The sequence below is a fragment of the Tinamus guttatus genome, unplaced genomic scaffold (genome assembly GCF_059628265.1).
Source record: "Tinamus guttatus ecotype Peru unplaced genomic scaffold, ASM5962826v1 Tinamus_guttatus_pri_ptg000492l, whole genome shotgun sequence".
NCBI classification, from domain to species: Eukaryota; Metazoa; Chordata; class Aves; order Tinamiformes; family Tinamidae; genus Tinamus; species Tinamus guttatus.
The window spans coordinates 3,171,475-3,192,563 of NW_028289026.1; the positions used below are offsets into that span (position 1 = coordinate 3,171,475).

At 45.9% G+C, this 21,089-nt stretch overlaps 1 protein-coding gene across 1 annotated transcript; it reads right to left on the reverse strand.

The window, feature by feature from the left end:
• Nucleotides 1–9,944: 9,944 nt before the first annotated feature.
• On the reverse strand, nt 9,945–15,199 carry KLHL38 (kelch like family member 38). Its single transcript, XM_010221602.2, has 3 exons — nt 13,841–15,199; nt 12,275–12,380; nt 9,945–10,404 (listed from the first exon to the last, which is right to left on the reverse strand). The coding sequence occupies exons 1-3, from the start codon at nt 15,188–15,190 to the stop codon at nt 10,118–10,120; spliced, it is 1,743 nt and encodes a 580-aa protein (XP_010219904.2). The 5' UTR covers nt 15,191–15,199; the 3' UTR covers nt 9,945–10,117.
• Nucleotides 15,200–21,089: the final 5,890 nt, after the last annotated feature.

The following is a 21,089-nucleotide window of genomic DNA, read 5'->3' on the forward strand; positions in this document are numbered from 1 at the left end:
CGTTTTTTTTTTTTTTTTTTTTTTTTGCACTGTCCTGAAAATACAACATAATCCTATGAGTGGATAAAAAGCACAGCAATGAGGATAATATACTCGTGAGTTTCTGGCTCCCCTGTCTCCATCCCTGTGTTGGACAAGCTTCCTCTAGTCTCAGTGGAGTTAACTGAATAAAGATTTCAGTGTTCTCCTCCCAAGAGTTTATTATAAATTTATTTTTTTTTAAATGCAATCCCTTCAGCTATGAAAATTATCCTCATTTGTCTATAAATAGGCTTAACCTCTTAAACTATGTCAGATGCTGCTGATTCACCAATCTGATCTAGATCTTCAGATGTTCTCTGCTCCTGTGACCTCAGGGCAAATGACTCAGACTGTTTGCAAGCATAATATCCCATCTAAGCTGGCAGTACCACAATTCTGGTAGCAATGTGTCTTTAGATTTCTACCAAAACCTATAAAAGAGTCTTTCTCAAGATAATTTTGAGCTCATCCTGGAGCCACAAAAGGTGTGTCATATTTGCATGAAAATTCATATATTTACATTATGTAGTCACAAATCAGCAGAGGAAATAATGTATTCTAGAATCAATGTAATTTGATAAAGGCAAAAATCCATATTGCAGAAAGATGCGTGTGATCAGCCCCTCAGTTGCATTTCCTTTTCATGCTCACAATCTTAGAAAGGTCTGTCTGCATAGATAGACCTCTAATGATAGATATCTAGCACTTTATCTTCGAAATAGCCTTGGAAATACAAAAGGCAAATGCCAAAGTATTTTAAGTCAATCTAAAGGTTTTTGATAGTTTGTTCCTGGAATTCACAGAGTTCCAAGTTCTTTGAATTTCTTTGCTCACTCAAAAAAGCATTTGCTGTCAGAAGGGTTTCTTGGTTCAGTGCTGGTATCTAAAGTAATTCCAACCCTTCTATTACCCTGCTTGGGGAATGGGAAAATCTGGACTCCGAAAGTAGTGGGAAGAGGTTTTCCACCTGTATGCTTTAGCGTAATGAAGCCCTGCTGGCTGAGGGACACCTGGGGACAGAGGACGTTGGCGTTAGACAGCTAGCGCCAGGCCATAGCAGGCTTGGTGGTCCTTGAGTTCCCAGGAGGATCTAGGCCTTGTCTTGACTCTTCATCCGAGGACAAAATGACAGGAACACTGACATTCGAAGGAACCTCTGGGGACAATATGGTCCACCCCCTGCCTTGCTCAAACAGGGTCATCTAGAACTGTTTGCCCAGGACTGTGGGGACTTTATATATTTTCAAAGGTGGAGACTGCACAGGCTCTCTGGGCAACCTTTTCCAGTGCTTGGCCACCCTCACAGCAAAGAAGTGTTTTCTTATGCTCATATTGAACTTCCTGTGTTTCAGACTGTGCCCTTCGCCTCTTGTCCTGTCACTGGGTGACTCTGAGAAGAGTCTAGCCCTGGCCTCTTTGTGCTTTTCTCTCAGATGTTTTTACACATTGTAAGACCCCCTACCACCCCCAGTCTTCTGTTCTCCGTGCTGAACAGTCCCATCTCTTTATATGGGAGATGTTCTGGTCCCTTAATCATCTTAGTGACTCTTTGCTAGAATAATTCCAGTATGCCCATGTCTCTCTTGCACTGGAGAGCCCAGCACTGTGGACACAGCACTCCAGATGTGTCTCACCAGTGCTGGCAATGCTCTGCCTAATGCAGCCCAGGATGCTGTTGGCCTTCTTTGCCAAAAAGGGACATTGCTGGCTCATGTTCAACTTGGTGTCCACCAGGACTCCCAGGTCCTTCTCTGCACAGCTGCTTTACAGCCAACTAGCCCACAGCCTGAACACTGGTGCATGGGGTTGTTCCTCCCTAGGTGCAGGACTTTGCATTTCCCTTCTCTGAACTTCATGAGGTTCCTATCTGCCCATTTCTCCTTGTTAGGTCCCTCAGAATAGCAGCACAAGAGTCTGATGCATCAGCCACTCATTACAGTTGTGTATCATCTGCAGGATGCTCAGGCTGCACTTGGCGCCATCATCCATGTCATTGCTGTAGAGGCTGAACAGCGTTGGTCCCAGGGTCATCCCTTGGGCTATATTTCTAGTCACTGGCCTCCAGCTGTGCTTTCTGCTGCTAACCACAAGTCTTCACGCTCAGCAGTTCAGTCAGTTTTCAAGCCACCTCTCTGTTCATTTAGGTGGTCTGTACTTCATCAGCTTGTCTATGAGGACGCTATGAAAGGCAACATCAAAAGCCTTACTAAAGTCCAGATAAACAAATCCAGTTCTCTCCCTCATCCACCAAGGCAGTTATTTCATCACACAAGGCTGTTATGCTGGTTAAGCTTGATTGCCTCTTAACAAATTCATGCCGACTTCTTCTAATCAGCTTTCACCTTCTTGTCCTTCATGTGCCTGGAAATGGTGTCCAGGATTAGTTGCTCCATCACCTTCCTAGAGATCGGTATGAGGCTGAATGGCCTGTAGTTCCCTGGATTCTCCTTATTCTCTCATTTCTTGTTGATGAGAGTGGCACTGGCTTTTCTTTCAGTCCTCAGAAACCTGTCCCAGTCTCCATGGCCTTTCAAATATAATTGAGAGTGACCTTGCAGTGACATCAGACAGATCCTCAGCGCTCGTCGATGCATCACATCAGGACCCACCTGTGTTTGCCCAGTTTTTTTAAACGTTCCCTAACCTGATGTTCTTCCACCAAGGATAAGTCTTCCTTGCTCTACACTTTCTCCCTGGTTTCAGGGACCTGGGATTCCTGAAGGCTAACCTTACCAGGAAAGACTGAGGCAAAGAAGGCATTAAGTACCTTGGGCTTTTCCACGTCTCTTGCCTTCAGTAGTGCAGGGCCAGGACTTGTTTGATTGCATTTGCATGCTGATCTGTGAGAAGGGCTGTGGATGAGGGAGATAGATGATTTTATCCAGGTTATGGAGTAAGGTGCTGTAGTTCTTGCCTACAAATTGACTTGGATACTTTGAAACTCCATTCCTGGTACTCTCAGGGTTATCTGTGTCCTTCTCTGCCCTCTCTCTTAAGCTCTTTGGAGAAAGAACCAGTGTATTTTACAGTGCCATCACAAATAACATACTCTCTGCTTGAAACCTGTGATTGACTGTGCCAGTCACATTTCATGCCATTAAAAACATAAGCTCAAGTTTGGAAGGGTCAATATGCTTTTGGCTTCTCTGCTGTTTTTATTTCGGCCTGCAGGTACCACTTCTTTCTCTGGGTGTTGCTATGTTTCTCCTGAGAAAATTTCCAGAATTCAACCATGACTAGGGAAAAAACAGACTCTATTTACTGACATTTATTTCAGTCAATAATGAGCAAAAAGACACCTCTTGTAGGCTCCAAACAGAATCTCTCAACTTGAAGCCTTCAGGACTTTAGTCAGCATCATCCAAGCCCAAATATTTCCTTCTTCTAAAAATGGACTGAATTCTCTATTCTCCATGGCATCCTGAAGAACTTCCACAGCCTTCTCTGTTTTCATCCTCCTTCAAGGCTTGATCTAGTGCCCAGCTAAGCTGCTGGGATTCTGCTTGTTAGGATGTGCAAGCTGTATGTGTACTGCCTGCAGCAGCACGCGTGTGGTTTGTATATACTGTGGATAGGGATGGATTTGGGTTCTCAGGTGCTAATCAGTACATGCAGCAGGGCAGGGTTAGGTGCTGGTGCATGGCCTCTCCCTGAGGTGGTGAGCAGGGCCACGTGGGCTCCCAAAGGAACATGGTACTGCCCATTGGCCACAGGGCAGCAGTCATAGGCACCCCTATGTTGTCCTGCTTCATCCTCCTCGTCCTGCCTCATCCTCTTCCTCATGCCAAAGGCAACATTTTCTTGTCAAGGCCATATTCCAGGGTGCTCAGGCTGTCTCTAAGAATAAGAGCCCTATGCAGGGAACAGATAAACAGAAAAATGTTTGAGCCTCTGGTACTCTTTAATGTCATTTACAAAGAAATATATGTGTCATAACAACATAAAGCAGGCATATTTCCCTAGCTTTCGATCTCCCTGGTGCCAGGATCTACGTCATTTCAGCATCAAAACAGATCCAGCAAGTCCCTGGTAAGTTTGCTGTCCCAAGAGCTGCCTCCTTTGCCTCTTTGCTTTGTATTTCTCTCTTGTCTTCCAGCAGTTTTTCTCACCCCTCCGCGGGGACGTCACACACTGTTATGGTTAGCATCTAATTTTCACTGGAAGCCCTTGGGAGTTGGACCCTTATCTCCACATACCATGCACATCAAAACCGTTTAATCAGTGTAATGATAATTCCAGGGTTTGCTGCTGATCCGGGTGGGACACTTTCCCAGCACACTCAGTCTGTAGCCGTGTTTTGTGTCTCAGCAGCCTCTAAGCAGTTTGTTCCTCGGGGCTGACCATGTTCCCCTCCTGGCTCCCACAGAAAGGCTCTGTGCGGAGGCTCAGGCTGACGTGTGCAGATCCACCAAGCCCATCAACTCCATCACTGCGGGTGTTTAAAGGGCTTGAGATTCCTCAGTGTCATTTCCTGGTATTCTGGGCAGTTTTTCACTCCCATGAGCATGGCTGTAAAGCACATACAAAGCACGTCTAGGTGGTTGCCTGGCCTGTGAAGGTGGCCATGTGGCAGAGAGGAATTTTGGCGAGACACCAAGGCCAGGAGGCAGCTCAGAGGTTTTGTTCCAGTGGCCAAATGTGGCTGAGCTCAGGGAGGGACTGTGGATTGACCCTGGCCAGCAGGTCTGCTGCAAAGATGTGACGGGATGTGGCTCGTTCATCAATGGACACATCCCAACTGAGAAACAAAATGGAGAGCTGGATATAGGAGACACAGGACTGGAGGTAGATATCATGCCAACCACATCAACAAGTGGACCAGATTCTGCCTCCTTTGCTTTCCTCCAGCAGTATCTTACGCCATTGCTGGCCCCTCCGCCTAAAGCAGAAAGACTCCAGCAGCCGTCAGGGTGCTTTGCATTTAATACAGCAATTAGATATCTGTCTAATGGCTCAGGACAGCCCAAGACGTGCTGCTCCTTGCTTTTCTAAGAACTCTTTCTTGCATCATGAACGGAGCACAGGAAAACAAAGAGCAGCACTAACAGAAGTGACAAGCGGCAGCTGGAGCCTGTGTGTGACTTGCAGAGTGACAGAGCAGTTGGGTTCCTCACTACACTGCTACTATTTTGGAAACTTCAATAAACAGAAGAGGCCAGATCAATCTCTCCGTGCTGCAGCATAAATCCCGAGGAGCCCCGTCGACTTCGGTAGCAAACGCAGAGTCTGGGATAACAACTATTCCTGCACAGCCTGCTGCACTGCATCGCACCCTGGATGAGCTATCAGAAATAGTGCATGAAGGCATTATTAACAGCCTGCTAATTGGAAGGTCCCACATCCTTTGCTAGCGCAAACAGCATCTCCGAATTAAACTCATTTGGGACATGGTGAATATGACCCTCTAACTTTTGTGTGGGAGCTTTCAAGCAGCTGGAAAAAAAGATAGATGTTCATGTTTTTAAAAAGGGATTGTTTTAGCTGCTGTCAATTATTAATGACTCTCTGGTCTGGCTGAGGAACAATGCCAGGGATAAGTTACCCTGTACACTATTCATATATGCTCTCTTCAGTTGTTTCCTTCTTAACTAGAGGATTCACCTTGCAGTGAACTCCTTGACGTCTGGAAAAAAAAAAAGGACTAACAAAGTGATGAACTTGGAGTACCCGTTTATTTCTGCATCAACATCTTGCCTACTTTGTCAGGTGTGTTTAATCAAAAAGAAGCAGGAAATGCATTATAGTTATAAACAAATTACTGCGCAAGAAAAAGGCTGCCTTGGAACGGCCTGTATTGTTTGATGAACGGCCACAGTGAAAAAACACAGGCTTAACCTACAAAGCTCTTTGCTAAGATCAAAGCAAAACTGCCTGCACAAGCTGTCCGTGCAGTGGGATTCAGCTCGGAGTTTGCAGCAAGGGAGACGGGAGAAAGTTTGGAAGAAAAAGTACTCTCTTCTCTATTTTGTGCCTGAACCTTTTTCCCTAGGATAAAAATGACTCAAATATAAAGTATTTGCTGTGAAAATTAATAGAATTAGAGCTGAGTCCATCTGAGAACACAATAATTAGGCCCTGGTCCAAAACCCTGGTCCAAAGCCTGGTCCAAAGCCTGTAGAAAGACGCATTGTTTTCTGCAGGATCTGGCTCCTGACCAGAGTAAAAGTAAAGATGGAGTTAAGACATAACCCTGGGAGATCCTGGGTCTTGCTCAGACTTGCAAGCGCTCCTCAATCCTGAGACCTGAGCACAACCGAACCCAAATCAGCAATCTGCTGCTGCTGCAAAAAGCAAATGCCTTTCTGGGACGTGTAAGCAGAAATGCTGCAGGTAAGACACAGAGTGGGTTTATTCCACTCTTCCCAGCACTGTGGGACTGAGCCAGAGCACTATACTTAAATAAAAAAGAGATACTGATAAATTGGAAATTGTCCAGAAGAGAGCATCAAAAACCATCAAAGCACTAGAAAACATGACTTCTGAGGAAAGATTGAAAAAAGGGCTGAGTTTGTTTATCTACAGAATCTGAAACATGTTAATGATCTTTAAAGATGTAAATATATATATATATATATATATATATACACACATACATACATGATACCAAGGAGGGTAATCAATTGCCTTCTAACTTCACAGGGATAGCTGAATGGGCAGCAAAGATGATTTAAGATATACACTGTTAAAAGCTATAAGACTAATAAGTGCTCAAATACATTGCATTACTTAGAGAAGTCAGAGAATGTCCTTCATGAGAGATTTGCCATGTGTTAGACAAGTACCTAGCACAAGGGACCAGGGCACTGTCCCACACTGCAGGTTGCCTTCAACCACACCATCCTATGGTCTCCCGGATCTAGTGATCACCTTAGGACACCCACAAATGAGGACTCAAAAGTGATGAGCACTGACAGCCCTCCCCGACTCGCAAAGGAGCAGCAGCTGCTCAGCTTCTCCGAAACCTCACCCACAAGATGACCACGCTTTCTGAAAGCCCTCTTTTCCTTGGCTTCCATGGTTAATAAACAAAGAGCATTAAATACTCACCTCCACATGGAATTTGTGATCACATTTGTGAGTAACCTTGCTGTTCTCTGATGGGAAATTCCCGTGTAAGTGAGCGCCCTGAATGCTACATATTAGGATGATGACACCTCTGGGAAAGTGTGTGGTGATTCAGAAAGTTCTTAGGATAGAGCTAGACTTTTAGACCCTGGTTGGGAAAGTCCCCTCCAGCTACTATGGAGAAAGGAGTGCCTTGGTTGACTCTTGCTACAAGTGCCTTCATCCACAGCACAACTAGCTATGACAACCACAAATCACTCAAGGCCACTGTTGTGGGTGGACCAGGTGGTGACCAAGACCTGAATATCAAGGCAGCATCAATTCTTGCTGCCTCCGAGGGGGTGTATACCCTGTCCTGGAGCTCTGTGGAACTGCTGTGCTCTGAAAACTGAGTGATGCTTGGCTCTGTTGTTGTCTGACTTCAACCCTTTTTGCAAAGGGCCCTAAAGCTTCAGTAAAGATTTGCAGCTTCCTGGACATCAAAATCCGCAAAACCAGCCACAAAATAGATGTCTATCAGAAATGTGGTTTCAGCAAGTCCGGGGTTTTCTTTTTTTCTTCTTCTTCTTTTTTTTTTTTTTTCCACCTAGGGAACCCAATTTCCTTAAATTATGGGCACTAGACGATGAGTTTGTGAAGAGAAGGAGCAGAGGGCTGCAGCCACTGGCAGAGCTGGCCAGAGCCCTTGGCAGCCTGCAGTACTTGAGGGTGACGTGAGGGATCCCTGGGGGATGGAGGGAGGATGCTTGGCTGAACACTGCACTGTGGCTGTGCTTGTTCCTTGCACTCTGCTTCCTGCCCAGCTACAGCCATGCAGGGTACTATTTGGTCTCAGTACAAATACCGAGAAAATTGTTAGTTACATGATACGGGAATTAAGAAATCTGTTTGCTTCCAAGCATAAATCATTCACTGCTGCAATGGTTTGCAAACACAGGGTTATGACCCCAAGAGAGCTTCTTCCATCAGCTCTGGGTACAGTCACAAGCTTGGCAGAAATCAGTGTCAGCTAAAATGTATGGCAGCAACTGGCGTCTCATGGAGTTATGGAGCTGTGAGGGGGGTCAAAACAGGAACGAGTTTAGGAGGGCAGCACTAAGGGGTTAGGAATAAACATCTCCCCCGGGCAGACTTTCCATAGTTGGCCATGACAAAGCTTTTTTCTCCAGAGAGCTGGAGCTGGCCTCCGAAGAAACAGAATGAATCACTGCTCCAGTCCAATCTGGCGAGTGCTGTGATTTAGCCCTGCTTTGCATGGGATAAGATGATTATATAGACTGAAAGGCAGAAGGGAATCATAGCCAAAGGCTTCTGAGCTGGGAGATGAGTTTGGGTTCCCACTCATTTTTTGACGGTTTACTCAGATCCTTAGAAGGAAACCCTGGCAAAAACCTCTGGTAGAAAAACAATTCCCACTATCAACAATGCGAAGGGAACAATGGGGACTCCTGAACACAAAGCTCATACAAACAACCATAACGATTTTATTTTGCATTGCTAAAACAGCAGTCAATATGCAATTCCTTCTCCCAGCCTCCCACTTTGTGGACTATTTTTGTCGACCTTCTGCTCCCACGATTTACGAGAGGGGGTGTTCGCTCCACAGCGAGCGCTTGGAGTCTGTGTCCTGCGCTGTGGTCACGGCCACGTGGATGTGCAGCTGCCAGAGAAGAGGAGGGCCCAGGATGGTTTCCTCATGCCATCCTGCACCCTTGGAAAAGCCCCTCTCTTTCAAGTACTGGGAGAAAAGGGTTTAGTTTCTGCTGACCTTCCTACGGATGGTGGTCACCAGTGCTATCATAAAAGCTCCTTGCTGCCTCAGCAGTCGTACCAAGCCTGGTGACCTGACAGCAGTTCACAGCTTGTTCAGTATCTGATGATTAATCCCCTCCCTTTGAAAATATGCACTTAGTGGCAGAACCCCACAAAAATACTGGTAGAGCCAGAGCTGCTTTGCCAAGTGGCAGACTTAGACATGCTCTTCTTGGAAAGCTGGTTTCCTGTCACTGGCTTTCTCTCATCACTGTTTTCCAGTGGTTTGGAGAGAGGAGAAAGGAGGAAAAAAAAAACTCAAAAAACTGTTCCTCCCAAATACCTCTTCTCTTTTACATCCACTTCCCCACTGTGATACTTCTGTTATTTCAGCTTTCAGGAACTTCACCAACCTAGAGGCTTCCTAACCACCCTCAGTGCTTTCCCTGATGCAAAGAAAGCAGCAAGCTCCACACAAAACAAGATCCCTACAAAAAAAAAAAAAAAGGAAAAAAAGGCACAACCTTCATTTCCATCTTCCCTTCTGCCCCTTTAAAGAGCTGGTAGGTGGAACAAAAATCTTTGGAGAGATTGTCTCCCCTGCACCAGGAAAGAGAGGTAGCTTCGAAAACTCAAATCTGCATTTTGCTATAACATGAGAGAAATGAGATCAAAGTTTCAGGCTTTTGCTAATTTCTAGTTTGATGCTTGAAATATTAAAATATTTTTCCTGCTTTATGACTACCATAGCTGATCCATATAATTACTACTGGGTGGGCTACTTGGGCCTTCATGGTAAGAACAGGGCTTCAGCCTGGGACTTCCTACTCCAAATGTTCCTGCAGCTCAAAATGAAAAGCTTGGTCAGCACTGAGCAGCAAAGGGCTGTGACACACAGATGAGCAGTTCCATTTCTTTGCACACTAACACAAACGCAGATCACCCAGATCTTATTTTCTCTGGAGAAACCGGCATTCTTAGTCACCTTTCAGTGTAAAACCTGCACAAGGCAAAATCCTGCATTGGTTTCTTACTTAATATTTCTCTCCCATTTTCTTCTGAGATGCTGTGCAAGGCCTCAGGGCTGGACTCCATGCAACACTGTCAGCTGAATGCGGCACGCACACAAAAATCATGACCTTTCCAGCAGAACCCTTGGGGAATGCCCAGCCCTTCTGATTCCTGCATGAACAGGGGTTTGTGGGACCCTGTTAGGATTCCCTCTGTGCTCAATGCAGAGCAAGCTGGGTCCTTTTTGCAGAGGAATACAAAACTCCTTTTAGAGAAATTTGGAATAGGGAACACACTGGAGAGTAAGGCACCCATGGTCAAAGAGTTTGTGTGGCAGTTTTCCCTTTGGGGTCCATGTGTTAGTCTCTGGGTCATAGCAGTCCAACGAATCCGAGTCTTCAATAACATTGTCCGCAGTAAGACATCGACCTCCTGTGACATACAGCTTGTTCTTGATGACAGTGGCCCCATGATGCATCCGTCTGTCTTTCATGTCTGCACATTTAACAAACTTGTTGTCCTTTGTATCATAAGCAATTATTCTCCGTGTATACCCTAAATGCGAAGTCAGAGGTGGAAGAAACAGAGAGGAATTAGAGTCTATGGCCAACAGGAGAAATAATAATGTGTTTTCTGCCAGTCTTCAATACAACCTACTATACTGGTAAATAATTTGGCAGAATTAAGACATCTAATTTAGCTGAGAAGTGATGATGTGTCACAAGAATGTCTGTCTTCCCTTCCTCTGTGGACTCTCTCTGCCTCATATCACCTTGGTAGTCAAGAACCCAGTGAACGGAGCCCATACAGAGGTAGGGAACCACGCTGCAATGTTGGGGTAGAGTTGTCATTACTGTCTACAGATGGGAGTTGGGTGCTGTTAGGGCTGTCCCACTGCCATGTCCTGTACTCCAGCGTTGTGCAAGCCAGGAGGACTGTAACCCAACTGCCCAGGTCTTCCACTGATGGGTAAAGTAACCTCACATCGGCTGAGAGGTAAGGGCTGCTACAGGGGTCACGGCCTGGAGAAAGGGAGATAGTGAATTGCCCAGCAGTAACTTGTGCATGAATCCCTGTAGATAATCGAGTGCCAAGGCAAGCACACTGCTTTGGGCCATACGTTTTGCAGGCCTTGAGAATATTCTCTCTAGTGAAAATCAAGGCCTCTCTTGCTGAGGCCAGTACATTCCCCTTTATTGCGATATAAGCAGTCATGCAAAGAGGTGGTGAAATCTATTTTTAATATAAATCATTGACTTTTTTTTTTGGTTGTTGACAAACCAAGAACATTTGGCCAATGTTTTGGCATGGAAGCTGGTAAGTAAATTCTGACCATGGTAAATCTCTCTGCTGTAAAGCTAAACGAAAGATGTTAATGAAAGAGTTAACATGAATTTTTGTTGTTGTTCTTAAATAAATGAAAGAAATTGACAACTTAAGTTCACCAGCAGAATACTTGGTCAATACAGGCCTTTCAGATAAAAGCACGTGAAGATAAAAATTTGAAAATATAGTATTCTGGACACTGTGGTCTGATATCAGAGTAATCTGCCACATTAGGCCTGATAGTCTTGAAATTTGGACTCAAGCTTCCTCTGTTCCTGTTGCAATGAGTAGCAGTGGCCTTTTGCAGTAGAAAAATGGTGTATTTGAACCCTTTGTGACTCAGGTTCAGTTCTCTGCTCAGTTCTCCTAACTTCTCTATGCCTCTTTCTTCCTTGAGCAATCTAACACAGGTCTTACTGTTGTCCACATGTGATTAGGGTAGCTTCATTAAAGACTGTGAGATGCCAAACTACCACAGAGATGTGAGCCACCAAAATACAGTTGGCAGAGGCTACACTTGAGTACAACACTAAAAAGTTACCTCCTCAGGGTATGGTATTTCACGTCCCACTCAGGACGTTTCATGGTCATCCCCAGGAAGCAGGGGCAGGAGTGATCAGCCACATCCACCTAAAGCTGTTGGGGCAGCAGATGTCCTTTCCTGGCCATAGCTCCACTCTCCACCCCAGGCACTTCCAAGAAGAGCAGTTAAGGAGGCCCAGTTTATGAGTCAGCAGGGGAGGGTGAGAGCCTCCTGTGCCTCCTCACTGCTTTGGCTTCATCCCCTCCTCTGCTGGAGAAGAAACTTGGTCCTTCCCCAATACCCGCGCTGTGCGCCTCCCAGAGTCTGTATGGGCCCTGCTACGGGAGTAGGTTGATGTTCTGTGGAGAACTTGTCCCCATCTTTTCCGGGGTGCTGAGCCCACATGAGAGGCTGGGCGCCTTCCTGCTCTATTCCCAATATTCCTGAGCTATGCAGGGCAGCACAGCCCAGTGCAGGAGCACAACCACGGTGCTGGGAAGCAGCACCTCTCCCCACACAAAACCTCATGGGAGCAAGGCACGAGCGGACAGGACGCAGATGAAATAGAGCTGTTACCTCCCACAATGATAATCTGGTCCCCGATCACAACAGCTGGCGCGCACACGTTCTTCACCACTCTGGTCTCCATCCGAAACCACATATTCCTGGAGACATGGTAAACCTGACAAATAAATAAAGATACACCCACAGCTGTTTATGTTGCATTTTAACTGGCAATTGTAGTTACAGAGAAACTTATGGTTCTGATTTCTGTCTTAATGAATACAATCCACTGGGTTGAGCCGCTGGAAATCTGAGAATTTACCTCCTTTTTCTCCTAATATGTCCCCTTGGAAGACATTCTAGTTCTCTGGGCTCGTTGGCCCAGGGGATGCTAGCACACAGTAGGGCAGAGCACATCTGTCAGAAAGCAGCTTCTCGGCTGAAAATCTTTGTGTTGCCATTAAATCACTGTAACTCCAGGTTAATGCTCTCTCAAAATGCTGGTCACCTGCTTTCACTTCCCAATTATTCTGTGTATTCCTGCTTGAGCCTATAGCATACCAACTTTCCACGTAAATAAACCTCAGTTTTATCTAGCTCCACCGGCAACCCTCCTGCTTGCCCTGCTGCTCTGCTTGTGCTGGTGGCTGGTGTGCATTGGTGAGTTGTTGGTGGGATTGAGATGATATCTAAATCACCAATTTATGTGGGAGAAAAAGCAGTTGCCAGGTGATGATCATTCAGTCATCTGTATTTGGGCAACACAAACTTTTATGCCTTATCATCCACTTAATATACCAGATATCTCCAGGACATCTCCCCACAATATGTACATTTCCTTCCCCCTGATAATTAAATGCTGTTATCGTCATGAACATGTGTTGCTCACGTGCTTGCTGCCATCCTCGTCTTTAATGATCCTCTTAGTTAAAATACCCAAACCAGTCAAAAACACTCACATGGGAAAGTAACATTACAATGTTGCTAAAGCAGCAAATCAGATAAGAAAGGATTTCATATATTTTTTTTCCTCCTAACATAGTTTAACCACTGAAGGAAGGCAGGGAGCCAGAAACATGTGGTAAGAGGCACATTTTTAAAACAACTGTTTATGTGAAAAAACTGTCAGTTTGAGTCCTGGCTCTTTGATGAGTGAGAATCTAATCGCTCTAATGATCACAAACTGGCATCTTTGCTCTTGCTACGAGTGAACAGATGTACAGCTCAGACCCCAACTCAGCTACATACCTGCCTAATGGGAATCACTGATTAAGTGAGAATACTGTGGGTACCGAGCTAAGCATGTGGATTAAGCTTCGATTTGGTCATAGTGTTGGTTGTAGCGCTGACTCCGTGAGCCCTAAGGCCTCAGTGGTGGAAAAAGTGCCTCTGACAAAGCTGGCCGAGGACTTTTCCCTGAAAAATAATTCAGGTCACTCTGGAGAATAATAAGGAACTGCAATCACAGCTCCTTACACACAAAATTTCCTCAAATAAATGTTTCAATGTGCCCTGCCTCTTGCTGCCTGTGAATCACAACCACCTTAATTCACTGTTGGGCTTTGATTTCCTCTGCTGGGAGTTGAGCCGCTGAATCCTTGAGAAGAAACTACCAGGACAAACAAGACTGGCTGTTACCTGTATAAGCCGGACAGGATTTTGCATAATGTCTTCTCCCCCAAAGAGATAGATTCTTTGATCTTTGGCAGCAACGGCAGGGTGAAGGACGGCGACGGGCATGCTTGCCATGCTCTCACAGGTGTTGTAGATGCTGTCATATCTTTCCACAGAATTCAGGATTTCTTGGTTCTCACCGATTCCACCAAATGACAAAATAAAGTTTTTGTATGCCAAGCTTCTATGGGAATATCGCGGAACTAACATGGGTTCAACTAGCCTCCACTGATCGAGTTTGAGTGAGTAAATGTAAATATTGTCACTGACTGGGCTTTTCTTATTGCTTACAGGCATTCCTCCAAGCACATAGATATTGCTGTGCAAGCTCACCGCAGAGGCTTTGTACAGGCGCATGGGCAGTTTGGCAAGGCTCAGCCATTGGCTGGTCTTGTCATCATAGAGCAAGACATCTCTCGTTGTCTGCTGGTTGTCCTTCCTGCCGCCAATGATGATGAGGAACTCCTGGCTAGAGTAGCGCCGGGGAACGTGCAACATGGGCTTGATGTCAGGTGCATTGGTGCTGTACAAGGAAAACATGTGTCTCCGGGCCGATTCCAGAATGCTCCTGCACGTGGGAGAGGACTGAACGAGGGAGTCACTGGCGATGAAGTGGAAGAGGAAAGTAGGATGGACATACTGAAGCCGAACCTTCTTGAACAAGTCTTGGATGTAGCCTTGCCTTGCTTGGGGGTCATGTCGGATCCAGACCATCAGTGCCTCAAAGACTTGCTCCTCCTCCCCACAGAGCTCGTCATCCCCAAGATAGTCACTGAGCTCCAGAGCACAAAGGTCCTTTAGGTCCTCGGAAGAGGCCACCTCAGGAAAGCATTTCAGAGCCATAGCCTTGGCTTTCTTATTAAGGCTTTGGCAGTTTAAGATTTTTGCCAGTCTTATCATGCTCAGACAGTTGTCGGGAGTCAGCTTGTCTTGGAGGTAGGCAGAACAGGCCTCGAACAACTTAGCGTACTGCAGCATGGACGCAGCCTCCAAGAGGTACAGGACATTCTCAGGGGATATCAGAATCTCCCCTGTGTAAACGTAGAGGATAATCTGATACAAAATCTCGGAGTCAACACCTTTCAGGATGACTTTAGCCTGGCGACTCTCTTTAAAGTTGTTACAGAACATCGCTTTGAAGTAGGGACTGCTGGAGGCCAGCACGTTTCGGTGACAGGGGATTTCAAAGCCTCCAGAGCAGAGGGTAACATCAGTGAGCACCCCGCTCTGCCGCAGCCCATTCAGCTGCCTCAGCAGTTCAGAGGAGAAGTCCTGGTCTTTGAAGAGAAGCTCCTCAGTGGATCCTTCCTCCATAGCAAAACAGGAGAGAGATGAATTCTGGGCTTGGCAGAAAAAGCAAATTCTTAGCAGCTTTTATTGAACTGTCCAGCTCCGAGGGAACAAATCAGGACTTTGATGTTGCTCTAAATGTTCGCTCACTGTTACGCATGAAAAGGGAACATGGGTTAAGCACAGTGGGAAAGTAATAAAGAAGCTAAAAGGTCACTAAGACCCTTTTAAATTTTCTATTAAGTTATCAGATAGGTTATAACTCTGAGGTCAGTATTGCCTGTATCCCTGGTGAGAAGCGAAAGCGCTGAAGCTATCTTGCTGATTTGGGATGAAAGCTGAAAGGCTGAAGCAATTGGTTCGTTCACTTCAATCACACTGAATAAATGCGCTGAGACATTTATTCGCTATTTTAAAGTATTAGCAGTTTAGTAACTTGCGCCTCTTTCCCCTAGAGTTAGTCATTCCCAAAGAATGTAAATCTGGCAGAGCCCAGCTCTGCAGCAGGGCAAACTAAACCCTAGAGACTGGGAATCTGCATTAAAAGGGTTATTTATCAACGCTGCTTAGCTGTGTTTTGTTTTTATGTTAATCAGACACACAATGACTAAATTAAGTGCCAGGCAGAGCAATCCAATGAGTATCTATATTCATCTCTAGCAGCTCAGCCTGCAGTGAAATTATACGGTAGAAGCGTTTACCTTCTGCTGTCCTTCACTTACTCTCTGCCGCTTATTCCCTGGTGAGATTTTCCATGGCTAGAGACTGCATAAAAAACTATAAACCCACAGGACGTTTCTTTCGGTAGGTAAGAAAGTGATTCATAGAGGGCGATTTCTGGCCGTGTTTATTCTGAAATCCCTTTTGCTGCTTTCGGGAGCTCTGTGACGGAGCCATGCGCCGGGGGGGGGGCATTGTATACATTCCTGCACTAAGAATAGGCGCATATGGACTTCTCAACACTGTCACGTGTGACTCGGTTGCTGCCTTTTGCAATGTCCTGCCTGGGACTGAGCATGCCCGGAGGGGTGTTTTTCTGGCAAATGTTTACATATAATAAATAGACACAGAGAGGAAAGTTCACTTATAAAAGTCCTGGCTGGCCGTTTGGAAACAGCAACAGGACCCTGTCCTAAAGTGCCTGGGAACTTGAGAAGCCTGTAAACAGTCCGAAGCGGCAGGCATTAGGTAACTGCTGTCATATATTTTCGTGGACAAAGAAGGGTTTCCAGGGGGCCTGGTGGGACAGACTGTGTCTCCATCCTAAGGAGACACCAGGGGTGACATCTCCACGGGGTCTCAGTGCAATGTGAGCAAGGTGTCCAAGCTCCCATCACGCTCAGTCTAGGCTACGCAGGGAAGTGCAGAGAGTTACCTGGGTCACAAGTAAGTTCCACCAGCACCTGGGCAGGTGAATGGCTTGCTGGGCACTGCCAGTAAGACCTTTGTTGGCTGTAAGTGCTCAACTGCCTGGAGCACATGCAGGAATCTGCATTAGGCATGTGCGAGTGTCCATGATGAGAAGCCTAAATCCCCTCCGAGTGCTACTGGAAACTTCTTGCAGCCCCGCTGGGCCCCATCTGCCATGGCAGAAGGTCCAGGGTCTGCAGCAGGACCTGTGATGGCTCCATGCCAAAGCCTGGACCTTCCAGAGCTGTATTAGACACTGGGTGGGGTTGTTCAGCAAACCTTTAGGGAGGCTGTAGCTTCCTCCCTTCATGTGCAGAGTGTGTGTGAGCCTATAAGCAAGCACCCTTGGCCTAGCAAGATTCAGGAGGCCAAAGAAAGGCCCCCCTGGACTTCCCTCCAGCTGAGGAGTCGCTTTTAAGGCAAACATGGCCACGGGCAGCTTTTTCCCCACCAAAAAGACGCACAGGGGCAAGCGAGCCGTCCCTGCTGCAGGCCCTGCCATCGCTGCCTCCCAGCTGGCCAGGATCTCGCTATAAATATTTAGAGTGGCATTAGAAACCCAAAGGAGAAGTTCTCGCTCCGCGCCAGAGAACACCAGCTACCCAAACAAACCGCCCGCTCGCGCGCTCTCTGTATACGCTCTCGTCGTGGCGCGCTGCAGTGATTGATTTAGCTCCATATCTCTGCTCTGGCTCTAACGCTTCACTGGCCGTTTAGCTCTTCTGGCCTCTTCTTGGCAGTTGCCGTGGGTTATTTTTTTAACCCTTAAAGAAACTAATGATGCCGTCTGACTTCACTAACGATGCTGTTTTATGGGGTTGGGAAAGGGTAGATAGGATGTTCCACTGCTTTAGACACTGATAAATGTGACAGTTGCTTGGAAGGTCTCAGCATGGGAGGGCTTGGCATGGTTGTGCAAACTCCTTCGAGCCCAGGGGACAGCATGTGCTGATTAAATAGCTGCTCGTGGGTTTGTGCTAACTCAGGGCTGAGACGCCGGTGCGACGAGGAGCCTGCTTTGCGGCTCACTCTTCTTCAACGCCTCGCCAACCAAGTGGCCCCTCAGCAAGGCACTTACCAACATAGTTATACAAGCTATTTTGCTGATCATAGTTTTTTCAATCTAGTTCTGCAGCTGAACCTGCAGCAAATGCCTATGTAGGATTGCCTTTATAAATAAACTAGAAATATTTTTCAAAATATATTCTCGGAACTGGAAGAGCCTACCAAGGAATGGCCACTCTGTGTAATGCTGCATACTTACCCTGTTTCTGTGGTGTTGCTCAGTTTTGGAGTTAGCATGGTCAGACCTTTGATTTGACCTGGAGAAGCTCTTCTTATGCCTCCGTGTAATGGGATGATGAAACTGCTATTACCATGTGCTAAGCAGCAGGGCGGAAAAAAAGCAGTAATCTAATCAGGCAGCACACAGGGACGCGGAGAGGGCTGGTGATGTCAGGCAGCTCCTTAAACACACGCGTGATCCTATTACAGTCCGGGTGGAAAAGAACAAATACGAAGGAGGAAGAAAAAGGGTGTTTGAGGCAAAGACCCCACAGTATTATGGGGGTTGCCCTGTTGGCTATCAGCTCTGCCAGTATCAGGAGAGTCCTTGCCCTTCCAAAAATTCAGTCTAAATTGACTGGAAACAAGAAAAAATACCCTTTATTATAATATTTATATATTATAATATATAACTGGAAGAGGTAACAACAAACAGGCTTGATAGTCCTTGTTATAAAATAAGATATTTAGAGGGATCCCAGTTAACGACATGCCGTGAGTGGCAGTTGGCCATGGGTACGTCTCCAGCCTGTTAGCTCCACGCTGGCAGGGCCAGCAGCATCTCGGGGATTCCGGGCAGCCTGGCAGAGTGTGCGCAGGCAGCGCGGAAAGCTTGGTCCATGGGTCCTGTGGGGTGAGATGGGTGCACGACACCATTTGGTTTGTTGTAAGACAGCGGGGAAGGAAAAATGGGAGCAGAAAGGAAGACTGGTGTGGTGGGGATTATTAGATTTATGTATCACATACTTAGATGGGCACATAAATGTATATAAGAATATACACAGTGAGAGTGCGAGAAGAGATATGTCTGTATTACGCGTCTGGAGAAGAGGCCCTAGCGCTGTGAGGATCCATGTGGTTAAATTGTTTTTCGGTGACATTTTAGTTCATGCCAAGCAGTGTTCCTAAAAAAATAGACAGGCCTGGGTCATGGAGGGGAACTTTTCTGCTAAGCTAACGTGCCCAGACATTACTCAGCTGGTAACACCTGCAGCTCTCACCCACCACACAAGTGTCAGCCCTGCTGGTGAAGGCAATGCTACCCCATGGCCCTGCACCTGGTTTCTGATGCACCTGGATGCTCCCAATTCCTGTCTGCTTGCCTGGGGCAGAGTGTGGATTCACTATTTGCTTCACTGTTTTGGAAAACAGTGTTTTGACTCCATCTTCTAGTTTCTTGGTTGACATTTCAGCTTCACCAAGGGCAATTAAACTCCCCAAACAGGTAAGGAGTGTGGAAGACATTGTGAAACTTAATCCACTGTGATTACGTGGAACCGGGAAACAATCATACGGCAATAAATGAAGCTCTTCATGCTACTTAAGGTATCAGAAATGCAAAGGTCTATTCCATGCTCCCAGGAGTTAGATATCATTTATTCTTTCCAGTGAGGTAAATCTGTGGACTCCTGATGACAAACTCTGATTCTTCTAGAGTCATTGGAAGATACAGTTTGGGGAGGACATCAGGATCTCACCTAATCCAACCACTTGCTCAGAGCAGGGCTAGCCTCTAACTTAGAGCAGGTTGCTCAGGGCCTTGTCCTGCTGAGTTTGGGCATTTTCAAAAGATGGATATTTCAACAACCTCTCTGGGCAACTTGCTTCCATGCTAAACCACACTCACGGTGCAGCTTTTTTTTTTCTGTGCATCCAATAAGAATTTCTTTTGTTGCAACTTGTGGCTGCTACCTCTTGCCCGTGTAAAAGTCTGCTAATTTCTGTCTGCTATTAGCTGCCAAGCATCCCCTCTTTTTCCTATTTTTTCAAGTCCAGATACGCTTGTGATCCTTCCCTCTCATTCCTCTGCAACCATTGCATTACTCATTGCAACAGATGCATCTTCTATTTAGACACTCAGCAAATGATTTCACGGAGTGCACTATCTCACAGCTGTCATTCACATTGGTATGATAGTTGATTCTGATCTAATCTGCCTCTGGTTGTGGTTCTATAGGCTGGGTAATGGACTCGTTCTGTAGGCTTGAAATCTGAACTTGAAGTTTGAACCCCTAACTTTGAACTTACAATGTTTACTATAGTGGCAGGGGGACAATTTTTAATCTTGAAGCATTGGAGAGAGCGAGTAACCAGCTTCACTGACATCAATGTGTGTACTGTGTAGGAAAAGATATACAGACAGATAAATATAGCATGTAATTCAGCATTTACTTTAACCCAAGATGTGTGGGTATGAACTCTAGCTTTTGGTCTGATTGCGAGCCAACCTTTAATCAAAGACTGAAAGATTAAGATGAAAGTAATTGTACTCCTCCTTCTTTAGTCAGAATGACCTATTAGTGTTAATTGAAACAGTTTTCAGGCAAAAATAAATTTAGCTGCTAAAGCTAGGCACTTCACATTCACTTTGAATAAGCACATAGTTGTTTTAAAGGTGATGAACTTCCAGAGTTTTCACAGAATCCAGGGATGTAGCTATCGGCACCCTTGTTCGAATTTTTTAAAACAAATCCTCAGCCTAAGCCAGCTCCCCCATGTGCCTTTCAAAGACCTGCCGTCTTTTTCTCCAAACCGTATCATTTGAGAACGGGTACCTGCCTGCTTATCTTAGACTGAACATGCAATCTGACCTCCGATGGATAAAATATCTCTGAGAACACTGGACACCTAAGCAGACTATTCATGTATCTCTTTCTAGAGTCTCTGGTTACAAGAGGCCCATGGCAACAGCAACGAGGAGATATGCAGATCCCACACTTCTCCATGCTGTCTGGGTCTGCAAATTAAAACACCTCTGATGAAGTTAAATCCTGCAGCACATGGTTCATTTCAGGTTCAGTATCTGCCTCTGACATTCTTACATGGACAGAAATGTTGCCAAAGGAGGACTGAACCTCTTAAATATAGGAAGTAAATACTGCTATACCTGTGAAATGTACCAATCATAATTCCGAAAAGTTCTCCATCTTTCTCATTATCCATCTGTCTCGTCACATCTTTACAGACTATAACTGGGGGTCTACATACTACTGCTGTGACATTGATACAAGCAGGGAGAAGCAGGCCCAGTTCTTCAGAGATATTGTCAATAGGAATCAGATGCCAAAACACCTCAGAGGAGGTAGGTCTGAAAGACCTGACTGCTCACAGTGCAATATACTCAAAAGAAAGAAGGGGATACTCACAGAGATACACATGGAGGCCGCGCAACAGTCCTGAGACACATGTCTGCTTGTGTGGGAACAGCATTTTCCACCCTGACAGCTCC

Coding starts and splice junctions, on each gene's coding strand:
- KLHL38 (XM_010221602.2), bottom strand. CDS start 15,190: ATGGAGGAAGGATCCACTGAGGAGCTTCTCTTCAAAGACCAGGACTTC. Junction 12,381..13,840: donor ATCCTGTCCGGCTTATACAG/GTAACAGCCAGT, acceptor TTTATTTGTCAG/GTTTACCATGTCTCCAGGAA. Junction 10,405..12,274: donor CCAGATTATCATTGTGGGAG/GTAACAGCTCTA, acceptor CTTCGCATTTAG/GGTATACACGGAGAATAATT.